We start from the raw sequence: 14,882 nt of genomic DNA, 5'->3' as shown, positions 1-14,882 counted from the left end.
CAGAAGGGGTGCTGGGGCCTGTTTGAGGTTGGACACTCACCCAGGTTATACCACATGTCCCGGATTCTAAAGCCGAGTTCCTTTCTCATGTCCCCGTATCTAGGAAGAAGATCGTAAACCAAGAGAGGATTTGCAGTGGAACTGAGATGCATATAATACCAACGATGAAAGGTATCAAAACAGTCTGTGTCCCTCTGGGTCACCTTTAAGGCAAGTTCACTATAAGACGAGGTTAATTCCCAAACAAGCCCCAAATGGAACTGAGTCTCACAGAGCATGGGGGACTTTCATGGCATAAGAAGCCAAACACAAACGCTGAACAAAAACTGAGAAGGTGAGATTAACAAACTTACTGAAGGGAGAGAGAAACAGTTTGGTGGCTATGAAACAAAGAAATAACCAAATAAAATATAAACAATCATGAAAAGGAAGATGAATGAAGGACGATTTACACAGTACAGTGCCTGATGTCTAACAAACATGCTGACTTCATATACTTATATTTGGTAACATATATCCATTCCAGTGTGTTCTTCAAAGTACTCACACTGGAAAGCTCTGGACCATGCATTCTCAACAGGGGTGAGATTGTCCACAAAGGGGTGAAAATTGGTCCTTGGGGACAAAAAAAACCCTTACAGTTTTTATGTACACAGCATGGATAGACATGCGGTACATCAAATGACACGTGGTATATCTGTCGTATTAGAATCTCATGGGGGGTATGATGAACAGAACAGTGTCTAAAAGGGCTTTTTGTCAGAGTTCATAATGAGAAAACGAGCAGAGAAACACTGGTCTAGACAGTGATTCTTGGGTGGAAGTGAATCAGAATCATCTGGAAATCCCTTAAAGAATACTCGTGCCCGAGGCAAACCCACCCCACATACCGCAGCAGAGTCTGGGGGTTGGAAGATCGGAAATGAAGTCAGACAAAAGAGACTGACATTGCAAATGTTGCCTAGGAACATGAACATAGACCTATACCTCACCCTACAACCACTGCCCTACATTATTCTACTCATACTAACGTTGCCCTGAATATTTTTTTCAAATTCCTCCTTTGGAAATGTCTTCAGGAGCCAGCATTAAAAATAAAAATCACATTTCAAAAAACCTCTCTTATGATTTCGCCTTAACAAAAATATTTAACCTAAGTCCATTATTAATATTAGGTAAGCAAATGTAGTTAAGGTCTCACACATAACAGACACTAAATGACAAAGTACTGTTGATGCTACTTCTACTAAAAATAAGACAAAGCTTGAAAAAAACCTTCACTCATATCTCTACAACCTTAATATAATAGGATTTATTTTCCAAGTTTTATCTTTGCCCATAACCATACATATTGTTACGTGGGTTGGATTCAGTCCTACTGACCCCAAACCAGAATCATTAATCCTACCCAGCCATTTTATTGATAAGAGTTGGCATCAACTAACTTCACTTATGATTGTTTAACCAAAATCAAATCCATCCTTTAAAGAAGTTATATTGCCAAGATATTCTAAAGAATGAGATCAAGGTATCCATCTTAAAATCCATCTTAAAATCAGTATATCTCAATACCCGCCCCTTGAGGAAATCTGCAAAACAGGTTTTACTTTTATCTTTTAAAGCACAGTCACTAAATCTCAGTCTCTCAGCTATCAATATCCATTTTTTTGGGAGGAACCAGAGGTAGAGGGATGCTACATAATTTGTCTGGAATCCCAGATATCCCAGTAAGGAGAACAGAACTAAAGTTTCAAAGTCTTTAAATAATAAATTTCTCAAGTTATTTTTTTAACTACACAGTCTTTGAGTTTTCAGGCTCTCAGATTAACTCTGAAACAGATCTGAGATGAAAGCAAAGAAAAGCTTCCCTAAATTTCTCGCCACTCTTGCACAGAATGCACATTGCATTTTGAAACTCAGGCCAGGAATCTGGAGGGCATTTTTAGGTTATATTTGAGTCTTAGCAACTGTGCTGAAGGAGTGTGGAGGTGGCACTATGCCTGCAATTTTCAGGAGCTGCCAGCAGAGGCGCAGTTGCTCCTGGGGATGAGCGTGCTGACAGCTGAGATGTCCCTCCAGGTAGATTCGATGAAAAGCAGGGGACTGATGGGAAGAGGATGGGGCCCTGAGAAAAGAGACGTGAACCTGGGAGACTGTGAAGTCTATTAAGTAATTATTTAAAAATCTACCTCACTAACAACGTGGGCAGCCCACTGAACAGTAATTTCCGTGATACCAAAAATACTGCTCTGAATATAAATAAAAAAAAATCCCCTTCCCAATCTTAACCAAGGTTAAAAGGACACTTACTTTTTTATAATTTTGCTGCGCTTGGCTTGTGAGAAGGTTTCAAGCTGAAGAGATTCATGGGTGAGAAATGCTACTGCCAAATGGAAGTAATTGTTCCAGAGCTGTTCAGAATTAATTGTGTGGGCAAAAAGAGATGGAAAATAACATTAATAAGGGTCATAATAAAACAGTGTCACATGGTAGAAAGTCATTAACCAGGGATTAATGAAAAAAAAACAAGACTTCTTTTTCTTGGGTTTCAATTATTTGGTCCTGAAAGTTTTGAGACTTAATATCGAGCTTTTTTAAAAAAATCCAAATGATTATATTTTTCTTTACTCCTGGGATAAAGGAAACTGCAGCCAAGATACGCACCTATTTATAGTAGGTAGTTTGGCAACATGAACCAAAAGCCCTAAAATTTTGCCAAACTGTTGAATCAGTAAATGCTTTTAGAACTTTATCCTGAAAAATAACTATGGCTATTTTAAAATGTTTAAAACAAGGAAGGCCATTATGGTGCCATTTAACATAACAGAAAATGGGAACCATCTAAATGTTCATAAGAAGAATTTGGTTAAATCAATCACAGGCCGGTCATATAACAGACTGTATTCAGCCATTAAAAATATTGTGAAAATATTTAACATCATTGAAAAGATCACAGATCATTAAAAAAGAAAATAAAATAGAATAGGTTACCAAAGAACAACACAGCTCAATTCCATTTTGTCATATGTACATATGTATGCACATATAGGCATTAACATACATATTTACATATGTATATGAAAACACGTATATATAATTCTCCTCTACTTATGAATCTCCACTTTAAAACGTCCACAGATATAAAGACACATGACACAGAGAAGGTAAGCTTTATGAGAGCAGGGACCTCATCTGCCTTCACCAGAACCTAGAACAGCACCTTCTACGTATAAATTCTCTAATATTTGTTGGATGGGTGAATGAATGAATGAAGATAGAGTTTGTGGTCACCTGTTTTGCAATTACTTTGGACTTTTAAGAAATTGTGCATACCAACTGCTCTTTAGAACCAAACTTATTTGTAGGAGAGTTATTTGTGTGCCTATTTCTAAATATATATGTGTATTTGTGCGTATATACACAGAGGAGCGACACCAAAATGCTTACAGTGAAAAGGACTATTTGCATTTTTGATTTTCTTCTTTTAGCTTAGCTATATCTTCTACTATTACTTTTTAACTTTTTTTCTTTTTTACATGTATTTTACAGACAGAAGGAAAAAAACCTATTTTATTGTGTCCGGAGGACAGTGTCACAGGAGTGTGTCCTTTAGGAAATAAGAAAACACAAGAAAACTTTTATCATTTGAAAATGATGAAATCTGAGGCGACGTTTTCCAAAGTGGACTAATTCTCTTGCTGGGGCTGAGAACTGCAGGAATGTGTAGGTGAGTCGCATGCTTACCTGAAGTTCAAACCTTGCCTGATCCATGAAGAATCTCATGAGAACTTCGGCAAACTGATTTATAGCACGGAGAAAAACCCTGGGGGAGGAAAACACTGGATAAAAAAAAGGCAACTTCATGCCCTTTGAAACATTTTCCCACATAGGTTAAAAACTAAACCAAACTGAACCTGGACTTGGCAACGTCAGACCTTATGGATCCATCAATGTCCTTAGACTCCAACAACACAGCAGACAAGGGCAAAGAAGTCCAGTTTCTAGAACTGACCATAAGAACCTCTCGGGGCTGTATTAGAATGTAGGTAAATGAGGGCAGAGCTGAGTCTACAAAGCAGGCCTCTTGGGTTGTAGACCAGGGCAATATGATCGATATTTCCCTTTTAAGCCTAGGGTCTCTGATATAATTTTTTCTCTAATCCATACATCAGTGGGAAGGGTTTTTCTAATCGGGTATCAGAGTAGAATCACTCAGAATCGGGTATCGCGAAGAGTTAACAACAAGGCTTATGATAATGATTTGATTTAGCTTGTTAAAAATTCTTTTGTTTTTGAGATGAGGTCTTGCTCTGTCGCCCATGCTGGAGTGAAGTGGTCCAGTCATAGCTCACTGCAGCCTCAAACCCCTGGGCTCAAACGATCCTCCCACCTCAGCCTCCTGAGTAGCTGGGACTGACTATAGGTGCACATGACCACAGCTGGCTTAAGCTCATCAAAAATTCTAAAACCCTTTCAATATAACAAACATTCAGTTCATTTCACTTCTATTCAGCAAGTATTTGCTGCGGGACAGCAATTGCAAAGCACCAGCTTAGGTGCTGTGTTGAAAGACAGCTCCTGTTTTCAAGATATTTACAGATTGGTGGGGCGAAATTCACAACATGTAAATCAATCTAACCATGACCCATTATGGAATATGAAAAAAGGTCTATGACAGGGTTTCAAAGGAGTCTGGGAAATCAAAGGGAGAGAAGATGACATCCAGGTCAGAAAGGCATCCTCTGGAGGTGACGGTGGAGAAGGACCTTACGGAATGGCTGGAATGCTAACAGCCAGACAGGATGGGAAGGCATTGCAAAAGGAAGACATAGCATGAGACAAAGCAGAGCTTGTGTTCAGGGCGGGGCAGAGGCCAGCTTAGCTGGAGCACAGGTTGTGCACACGGGGAAACAGTGGAAGGTACGTCTAGAAAAGCAGGGTGGGTTTTGAAGTCAGGATGAAGTAGGTCACATGAAAACTGATGTTGCTGATTAATATGAGTGCACGGGGAGACCAGACTAGAGAGAGGAGAGCAGAGAGCCCACGCTGGAGCACCTGTAGCAGCCCGGGAAATCGAGATCGTGAGCACAGACATCGGGATTTTGGAAGCGGGAAGAGCCCTACTTTACGGATGATGGATCTGAAGGAGGCAAAGAGACTGAACAGCACTTCCCAAAGTTCACCCAACAGGCTCGAGTATTCAGTCACATGCCTCAGGGCGGCCACAGGCTGGCTCACCTGCTCTGTGTCATGTTCATGACCATCCAATCTTTGGCATAGACATTTTTTCCAATCAGATCCTTAAACATGATAAAAGTTTCCATGAGGAAGTCCTGCAGAGAACAGAGGAACGGTTGGGGAAAAACTGGGTTATGTGCATAATCTTTCTTCCAGCGTATGCACGAGAAGGACCACGACCTCAGAATAAGACGTTCCCGGTGCCACAGTAATGGCCCATGTTCCTCATACGGTTTCTAGGGGTGACAAAACACTCTTGTAGCTATCACACAACTTGATTTTTACACTGTAGGATCCTCTAAGGAAAACAAAAAGAATTGTCCGCATTTTACAAATGGTACAACTGAGGATGGGAAAAATTAAACAACTCACTAAGGTCATAGAAACCAGGAAGCAGGAGAGCTGGGATGAGAACTCAGGGCGCTGAACCCCATATTTACAGCTCTTATCTCTTTAGTCCTCTGCTGTCACGTGTCATCTTGATGCACTCAAAAATAATTCACCAACAATTGTGAGAAAATGGATACTTATAACAGATCTGCGTTCAATTCCCCTTTGTTATGGTTAGAACAGAACAAAAATACTACAAGAAGCAGAGTCATAATTCTTCCCTATCCCAGGAAGGCTGTCACGTGCAGCCTGGAAGAAGGGTCCTAAGTGGTCCTTAAAAAGAGGTAACAACCGTGACGTGTGATGGTGGTAATGACTAATGATGTGAGCTCAGCAAAGAACAGAAAAACCGTCTCTTCTAGTCCAAAGGGGATTGTGAGCAAAAAGTAATTCAGAAATAGAACAATCAGACCAAAAATCAAAGCAAAAAGTTTTGAAAACATTTTTATTAGTTAGCTAAATTTAGATATTTTCCACTGGGATTCCTGAAATTAAAATGCAGTCCCAATTTCTCTGGCACTAACCTACACAGTGCTTACCTTAAGTACTATATGTAGCAGTAAGAACTCTGAACTTGAGAGGCAGGAGGCCTAGGTTCTATTTCCAATGACATTTTTCTAAGACACTGGTCATGGCAGTTAACTTCCTGTACTTTGGATGCCCAACGGCACAGGCACGCGACTGATGCTGGCCAGTGCTGGCCACGCGCCACCCTTGATCTGTCCTCTGGTTCGGTGGCGACTCAGACTTATCCACCCTCCATTCTGAAATTCTAGACATATTTCATGAGTTTTTTGCAGGATACATTTTTGAGTGCTTCCACCAATTTACTAACCACTCTATTCACTTTTTCTTTCAAATGAAATTTAGATGTTAGCTATCTGCTTCGGACCCTACATCCAACTCTTGGTCATCTAAGTTAATGAGATGGCATAATCAAGGTAACTCATGGACAATCCCAAGGCTGCATTTTATCCACCACTTCCCAATGTCCTTCGTGTGATTCACTCAGAAGGCAGCATGAGAGAGAAAAGGACAGTCTTCTCGGAGGCAAGAGGCCTCGCTGGGCACTGTCGCTCTGCCGCTGAGGACTATAAGCTCAGGCAAGTTACCTGGTTTCTCCAGGCCTTCGTTCCCCCATGGGGATAACAATCCTCTTTCAATGAGATAATTCAGATGGAAGAGCTCACCATCGTTCTGGAAATAGGAGTTATGCCTCTTTTTCTCTTACCCAGCAATGGAGCCAAATTGTTAAGAGTCTGAATTTAGAACTTCCCTATTCTGCTTGCTTTCCAAAGGAAATTTGGAAAAAAAAAAAAAAATCACTGAAATATTTTACTGTTAATTTTATCTTCTATTACAATAATAGTAAATTACTCTCATAAAGAGCTTGTCTTCATGGGCATTAACTACATGTCAACTTGCACACAGCTAGGCATCTCCAGTGCATGGATTCAACTGATACTCACGTTAACCTTCAAGGTGGTACTATCTTACAGATGAGGAAACTCAGGTTTCGTGAGGTTAAATAGCTTGCCCAGAATTTCAAACCAGGAAATGAAATCCTCAGAATCAAACCCAGAGCTGGGTGTTCTAAAGCCTGTGCTCTTACCCATCGTCTGCAGGTGGAAGAGAATGCACTGATACCAATGGCCTCCATCTCTCCCCTCCCCTCCTCTCATCCGGACCTTCTTGCTCCTCAGTTGTACCGTTTGTAAAATGTGGACATCTACATACTGCTATGGGTCCTGGGCCATGCTGCCCATCAGAGCGGGGCCTTGGGGGAGGCCCACATCCAACGCGGTGATGAACGTCCACCACTGGACCAACTATAATAATAAACAACATCTTCTCTCCAGTTCCTTGTGTTTGTCCATCACATGGGCATCAGAGAAAGGAGGGAGCTACATTTACTTGGGTGCACGGGCCACATACTCTCAGTATAATACAGGCAGAAAGTAGAAAATCTAGAGCACAAAGACTGAAACCTGCATGGATGGTGGGAAGTCACCCAGAGCAAAGACCAGTGAGACGTGGCATCAGTTTCCTAATCCAGCCCCATGTCCAGCCCACTACTGAGAATCAGATAATATCTTAATGGACGGCTTAAGGGCCAGGAACAGTTCCCTGAAGAGAAGGCACAGTGAAGCGGTAGCCAGAGACCTAACTCAGCCTTTTAGATGTGTGCTTAATGGCAACTATGAGAACAATTTCCCTGCTTAAAAAACAATGGAATATTCCCAACTGAAGGTAACTTCCAAATGTTGTAAGGGGTAGGAGATTACCCCTTCTTGCTTCGCACTCCACAATGATGATATCAACCATTAGAAGCCTTTGCACACCCTGCCTCCTAAAATCCTTGCCATGCACGAGCAACCACCGTCCCTTCAGATTAAACACTATCCTTTTTTTCAGAGCAAAAAAGATGCTTCTAAAGAAGGGCTTTCTCTCAATCCAAGAGACTTAGGGTAGGGGTGTGCGATGACCTTCTAGTATATGTGTTGTACTTGTCTTCAAATCCTACCAAAGAGAGAAGGAAAGAATCAACTCTTTCTTTCCGTCTTCACTGTGGACAGCCACACAGCAATGGCGGTGGGTGGGAAGAGAACCCTGGATTCATGAGGGATGTGGACTTTCAGTTATTTTATTTTATTTTTTTTTCACCACATATAAGTCTTTAGGTTCCCAGGCCCCGGTGAAGACAACTTACAATGATGTCCTGTCTGGTTTTAAAAGTGCTGATGTAGTGGCCATAGTGGCTGTCCTCCATTTGCCGTAGGATGGCAATCATGCAAGCCACAAAACTCCCCTGGAAGGAGAAAGAGAACAAAAATCCCGGACTCCTTAGACCACTCACTGACAAAACAAGATTTGAGAGCCACGTTCTTTGGTTTGTCCCACCCAATGAGCTAAGCATGGACCCTACCACCTGGAAACACGCGGCGTTCTAAAAGTCCAAAGGGCCTTTCCATGTTTTGTACTTTTGTTCTTGCTCAGTCTGGACTCAAACTCCTGTCCTCAAGCAATCCTCCCGCCTTGGCCTCCCAGAGGGCTAGGATTACAGGTGTGAGCCACTGCGTCCAGCCTGGCTAATTTTTCTTATTTTTTTATAGAGATAGGGTCTTGCTTTGTTGCACCGGCTTCTTCTTGAACTCCTGGCCTCAAGCGATCCTCCTGCCTTGGCCTCCCAAGGTGCTGGGATGACAGGCGTGAGCCACTGTCAGGGAAGCTATTCTTAATCGCCATAATTAAATTTGTGACTCCCTCACCCTCACTTCTCTTATGCTGCTCAATTTTTTTCTCCTTGGCACCTGTTGCCTTCTAATACTATGTAGTTAATTTTGTCGTAGTTACGGTTGTTACCGTTATTAATAGAATGGAAGCTTCTTGAAGGCGGTAATTTTGGTCTGTTTTGTTCATGGGTATATCTCCAGTGTCCAGAACAGTGCCTGACTTACAATAGTTTCTTAATACATATTTGTTGAATAAATGAATGGTTTTTTATTTACATCAGCAATTTGAAATAGTTCTTTTCCTATGTTCTCTAGTTTAAATCTTACCGTATTAAAATATAGCAAGTAAAAGATGCTTCGTTTTAATGATGACACCACTTGGTCTTTTAACAGTTACCTCTGGTCTCAACCATATTAATGCTTTTTATCTGGAATCTATTCAGACGTAGTAGATGGGAAATACGAGGCCTTTTCACAAGCATGCTAATCACAAGGTCTTTAAAACGTTTCTTTTTTTCCCTGAACCAAAGGCGCTGGGTGGTTCATGTTGGATCATTTTCCCCCTATAGAAAATCCACGTCATTACCGAGATCTGCTCGGGGTTATAACCGATAGACCGTGATGTGAGGGGCCTTGTGGGAAGTTGGTCTGGAGCCACCAGCCCCAGAGTCCTCCCCACAGGCAGGTGGGGCACAGAGGCAGCGGCGGCCACGTGAACCACCGAAGAGACACTCACGATGTGGGGAGACTGCCGGTTCATCCCGATCACCGTGCGGTTGATCCTTCTCAGCAGCCGTTCCATTATCAGCTGGATGTGCATCGCCGTGGGGCCCTGGGGGACAAAATACAGGATCGGACACCCCTGCTTCTGACTCACTTTCACTTTTCTTAAGGGAACCTTGGACAGATGCGTGTTCTCCTTAAATCTCTTCCCGGCTCTTCCCTACAAAGCATCTTTTGTCCAAAAGGGCAAAACGGTTTCACGGAATAATATATAACTTTACAAAGGAAGTCAATTGAAAATGATCAGTTATGACACTTAAAAGATGAACGTGGGTATGCAGTAAATGCCCCCCAAATAACCCCGACTGTTTGGGTTCACTGAGAGCTCGCCGTGGCCACCACCGCAATAAATAGTTTTGGGGGAACCCCCACTAGCATGAGGTGTTTGGTTCTGATGTGGCACAGAGTAGGATTGCCCAGGACAGTTAGGCACATGTCTGGGAACTGAAATGCAAAAATACAAAGTTCTTGGCACATTCTGTGCTGGGGAAAGAAAACCAAGAAATTCAAGTCAAGGGGATTGTGATGGAGTGAATGTTTGTGCCTCCTCCGAATACATATGTTGAAGCCCTAACCGCCAATGTGATGGTGTTAGGAGATGGGGCTTTTGGAAGGTAATTAAGGTTAGATGAGGTCATGAGGGCGGGGCCCTGGTCTGATGGGATTAATGCCCTTATTAGAAGAGACACCAGACAGCTTCATCTCTCTTTGTCCACCATGTGAGCACACAGTGAGAAGGCAGCCGTCTGCAAGCCAGGAAGAGAGCCCTCACCGAAACTGAACCACGCTGGCACCATGGGCTCAGACTTCCAGCCTGCAGAACTATGGGAAAATAAATATCTGTTGTTTAAGCCACTCAGTCTGTGGTATTTTCTTATGGAATACTGAGCAGACCGACATAAGGATTTGACGTTCTGACTCTGTCATGTGTGACTTTGAGCAATTATTCAACCTCACCAACCTTCAGTTTTCACAGCTGCAAAAGAAGGATGATAATAGTTTTCTTATAAGAATCAGTTGGGCTGATGTACACAACAGTGTCTAATAAATGTCTATTCTTTCTTTCTCCTTCTTTCCTTTTTTGTAGTTAGATATCACATTCATTCAGCGCCAACTTACCAATATTCAACTTGACTTTTCAAAGCCTTTATTCATCCTTGCTTTGTGATAAATATTTTGAAACTCCTGCTTTATGCTCCAATTAACTAAATGATTGCTATATGTAATTTTTGGCTTAACATTTTATTTATTATTTTTAAAATATTTAACTGACAAAGGCTGTATATATTCAGTGTGTACTATATGTTGATTGGATATACCTGTATACTGTGTACTGATTAGTACAACCAAGTTAATTAACATATCCATCACCAACCATGCTGCACATCAGATTCCCAGAACTTGCTCATCTTGTAACTAAAACTTTATATCCTTTGATAAACATCCCCCATCCACCCCCTGCCATCCCCCCCAACAGCCAGATAACCAGATAACTACCGTTCTACACTCTGCTTCTAATACATATTCTACGTATAAGTAAGATCATGTAGGATCTATCTACTATTATATGTAACTTTATCAAAGTATCAAGTATTTTTAATCCTTCATTCCCTCCCTCCCTTGCTTTTTATTATTCATTTACTTGCTTCAGTGACATTGCTCCAGTGCATACATATAAAAATGCTTATGGAGGAAAAATATACCACCATGATCAACAAAAAATTATTGGACTTAGTACTTTAACAGAGCTCCAAGATCAATAATTTTGAATGTCTCTGTTTGTTATAGGGAATATTACATTGGGAAGACAAAAAAACACGTCAATTGAATCTCCTTGCACAGGATTTAAATACATTAAAGTCACTGCTGAAGAGTATTTCTGTGCAGAGGGAAGGCAGGTGGAGATGTTACATATTACAGAATAGGGTCAGAAGTGGAAGACACCCACGAGGTCATCTAGAATAATTCCTACATTTATGGAACAGGAAACTGAGGCACTGAGAGATTTGCCTAAGGACAAAGAGCTACAGGGTGAAAACAATGGGACCAGAAGCCAAACACCCCGATACCTACATTTCAGATTAACTGTGGATCACAAACATATGCTTTCTAGAACACTGGGTTCCTGGCTAAACCAAAGTGTCTGGCACACTGCTGCCAAATTCACAGGGCTTAGAACTTTATTTTAAATAATTACTGAGTTCTATTAGTTAACTTTTTAAAAAATTACTGTGTTTACAACACAACAAGTCCTTGGTTAGGAACTGAATCCTTAATCACAACATTCCTTAGGAAAATTTATGCCATTTTATAAAGTGGTTTCCACAACTATATTTAATCAAAAAAGGGGGAATGATTTATGATGAATAAATATCAAATAAACGGTACAAACAGTAAGTGGGAGGCAGGGGCTTGACGTGGGGGGATAAGGGTGAAGGCAGGAGCTAGAGAAGCAGTGATGCCGTGGTGTGGATCGGCAGAAATGCAGACCTGCCACATAAATCACGAGCAGAAGAAAAGGGTGGCGTGGCCACACGGCGGTGGACCTCGACAGGAGAGCTGAGGGTTCAGCCACAGGGACAGGCAGAGTGTTCATGTCTTTTGGCAGAATGGAATCTGAAGATACTGGTAAGAGAAAGGCTACAGGCAAAAACCAAGAGTGGTTTTCCTCTTCTGTGGGAACACCTGTGCCACACAGCCTGCACGCAGGTGGGGACTGTGGTTTGGGGCAAGATCCCTTTTTAACCCCGAGCCCTCAATTGCTCAGCCGAACACATGCTGCAGAGTTCTCCAGCCCCTGCAGCAGAGCCTAGGTCTGTGGGCTGTTGCTGTCTCTGGGATGTGGGAAATCCAGGCAGGGTCAGCCCCATTTGGGGGAGGGGCGGGGGCCAGATCACAGGGAAGACCCACGATAAGAAATAGTTTCCACCAGGCTCCAGAGAAAGCATCCGTGTCAAAGAGGATATGAAATCGGGAACTTCTTAGCAGCTCAGGAACATCTACAATAGTGTTGTCAGGCACCAAAGGATAAGAGAGTAGAGGTTTCTGCACAAAATCAGAAAGTCTCAGCAGGCCTCTGATTTTTAAAAGAACCCACAGGGATGCCAACGGTGAGCAAATTAGGCAAGCCAGGAAAAGCAGCTCGCGGAAGGCCCAGCAGTGAGCCGACTTCGCCTGGACCTAGGTGTGCACAGGAAGTTCTGGCCTCTCTAGTCACCTCCACAATGGGCACAGTCTGCCCCAATGCCCGGGTTCAAAATGACCCACGACCAGGAAGGTCATGGAATCACTCCCGTCTGCTGCAAAGGGGCGGTGTGAGCTCTGTGCCACGTCGGTGACGACTCGACTCACCACATCCTTCCTGTCCAGCACCTCCAGGATGCTGCTGAGCAGCTGCGAGCTGGCCTCGTGGTCAGGCTTGCTGGAGTTGTCGTCTAACTGGCCGCTGAGCTGGTCTGTCAGCAGCGGCAGCAGCACGTCTCTGCACTCTGGGAAGGAAAACGCCGGCAGTTCACACGCAGCCGTGCTACCCGCCGAGCCGCCTGCCTGTCTCCTTTCTGCAACTCTCTCGCGGCCTGTCCCCGTCGCTCCAAGCTCTGGAACCAGCCCTACCGGAGCAGGGTCCCCCAGGCCACCGAGGAGCACCTGGCTGTGGGCACGGAACGTCAGCCTAGTCACTGGATTATACAGACTAAGAAAAGTAACTCCGCCCATGAGCAAATGTGAGGACTCAGCAAAAGGTTTAAAGTATTTAACAAGTTCTCTAGCTTTTAAAACACCTACTTGATAAGTGAAAGTGGAGTCATGTGAAACTAAGAAAACTAAGCAAGTCAAATACTTTTTCAAAAATTTTTTCACCTGATGGAGAAAATTCACTATGAAATTCCTATAAATACTGAGCTTCCCTAGTACATTTCAGTATGATTCACAGACATCCCGCTCACGTTTTTGCAGGCGTGTGGATTACAGAAAGTAAGGTATGATCTAGTATGTCTTCCTACTGGGATCGTCACTCTTATAACACATTTTTTATGAGCCCGAGTACTCTGGATGCTGGAGAAATGACTATTAACAGTGATCATACTTTGTCTAGAACTATCTAGTGTATGCTTGCTCTCGTGCTCAAAACATCTCATTTTTATTGTCTCAGTTATCCCTTCTGTATCCTTAGGGGCAGAGATTATCAAAGCACATTAAGATGTTTAGTAATAACTTGTTTTCTACTTAAGAACATTCACTAGCTTTTTGAAGGCGTCACCTCTATCTCTGTATCCTAGGAACATTTGAAATTCCTAAGCACAAATTCACAGGGTCAGAAAGTATCAGAGCCAAAAGAGGCTACCAATTCCTTCCTTCTGTAGAAATAGAAGCTGAGACTTAGAGAAGGTCACTCATTTGTCCAGAGTTACATCACCAGCCAGGGATAAGGCCGGGAGGGTTCTCCCACCGACAATCCACTCAACTTGTCTGATTTCGGAGGAGGCCGGCTGATCCTCAGACCCTCAGGCAATACACGTGCATAACATGAGGTCGCCCTCTGCAACTCACTGCCCTGGTAGTAGCTCCAAAAGAAGTTCCCCCAGCTGCCCCGCTCTAGCAAGGCTTGGGTTTACAGGGAAGGACGAGGTATTAGACCTCCTCCTTGGAGCAGCCTTGGGAGAGCAGCACAGTGATTTAGGGTGGCTACCTACCTGACTCAACTTACAAAATGAGAAGTATTTTATCACTGTAAGAGATTTTTTTCCCCCTCCATGGCCCTCACGGTGATATGCTGGTAATCTGGCTCCCCTGTGCCTCCTAAAGAGAAGCCTTAATTTATAGTGTTTGCCGATTGCCCTTGTGTAAATACTTCCACCGTGGTCAATTTCCGGCTACTACTGTGATACCGCTGAACGTGGAGTTGGGAAGAGTTGCACACACCAGCTCTCCTGAGCCGGTGCAAGTAGAATCCGGCACACTGCTGCCTCCCTGACCCTGAGTTTTTGAGGTTGTCCAACGAGTATAGGTTGAAGAAGATGAATTTGTTTAAAAGGACCATCTTTCCTATTTGCTTGTTACTTTCTGGGGTCCCTCTTTCTTGAGGACAAAATTAATAAGCCACTGGCTGATGGTTCTAATTAAAGATTACAGAACGCATGATTCTGTTCTTTTAGGAACTATTGGAAATCCTGCACCAACTTCAGTTTCTCCTTAAAACTGGTCCTCCAGGAAGTCCTTAAGTGTCAGCGAATGACTGTC

The 14,882-nt window shown here is 42.9% G+C and overlaps 1 protein-coding gene across 1 annotated transcript in view; it reads right to left on the bottom strand.

Annotated features, from left to right (window-relative positions):
• Nucleotides 1–14,882, bottom strand: part of DOCK5 (dedicator of cytokinesis 5) — a 173,760-nt gene that overhangs the window by 67,359 nt on the left and 91,519 nt on the right. The window contains exons 24-30 of the mRNA XM_012662922.1: nt 12,996–13,132; nt 9,598–9,693; nt 8,339–8,437; nt 5,239–5,333; nt 3,745–3,823; nt 2,311–2,411; nt 41–99 (exon numbers count right to left, since the gene is read on the bottom strand). Coding sequence (XP_012518376.1) covers nt 41–99; nt 2,311–2,411; nt 3,745–3,823; nt 5,239–5,333; nt 8,339–8,437; nt 9,598–9,693; nt 12,996–13,132 — 666 coding nt within the window. The remainder of the gene's footprint in view (nt 1–40; nt 100–2,310; nt 2,412–3,744; nt 3,824–5,238; nt 5,334–8,338; nt 8,438–9,597; nt 9,694–12,995; nt 13,133–14,882) is intronic.

This window comes from Propithecus coquereli, unplaced genomic scaffold, assembly GCF_000956105.1.
Source record: "Propithecus coquereli isolate 6110/MARCELLA unplaced genomic scaffold, Pcoq_1.0 Scaffold79, whole genome shotgun sequence".
In the NCBI taxonomy this organism is placed as follows: domain Eukaryota; kingdom Metazoa; phylum Chordata; class Mammalia; order Primates; family Indriidae; genus Propithecus; species Propithecus coquereli.
The sequence above is the reverse complement of the archived record's forward strand: the minus strand, read 5'-3'. Positions and strand labels throughout refer to the sequence as shown.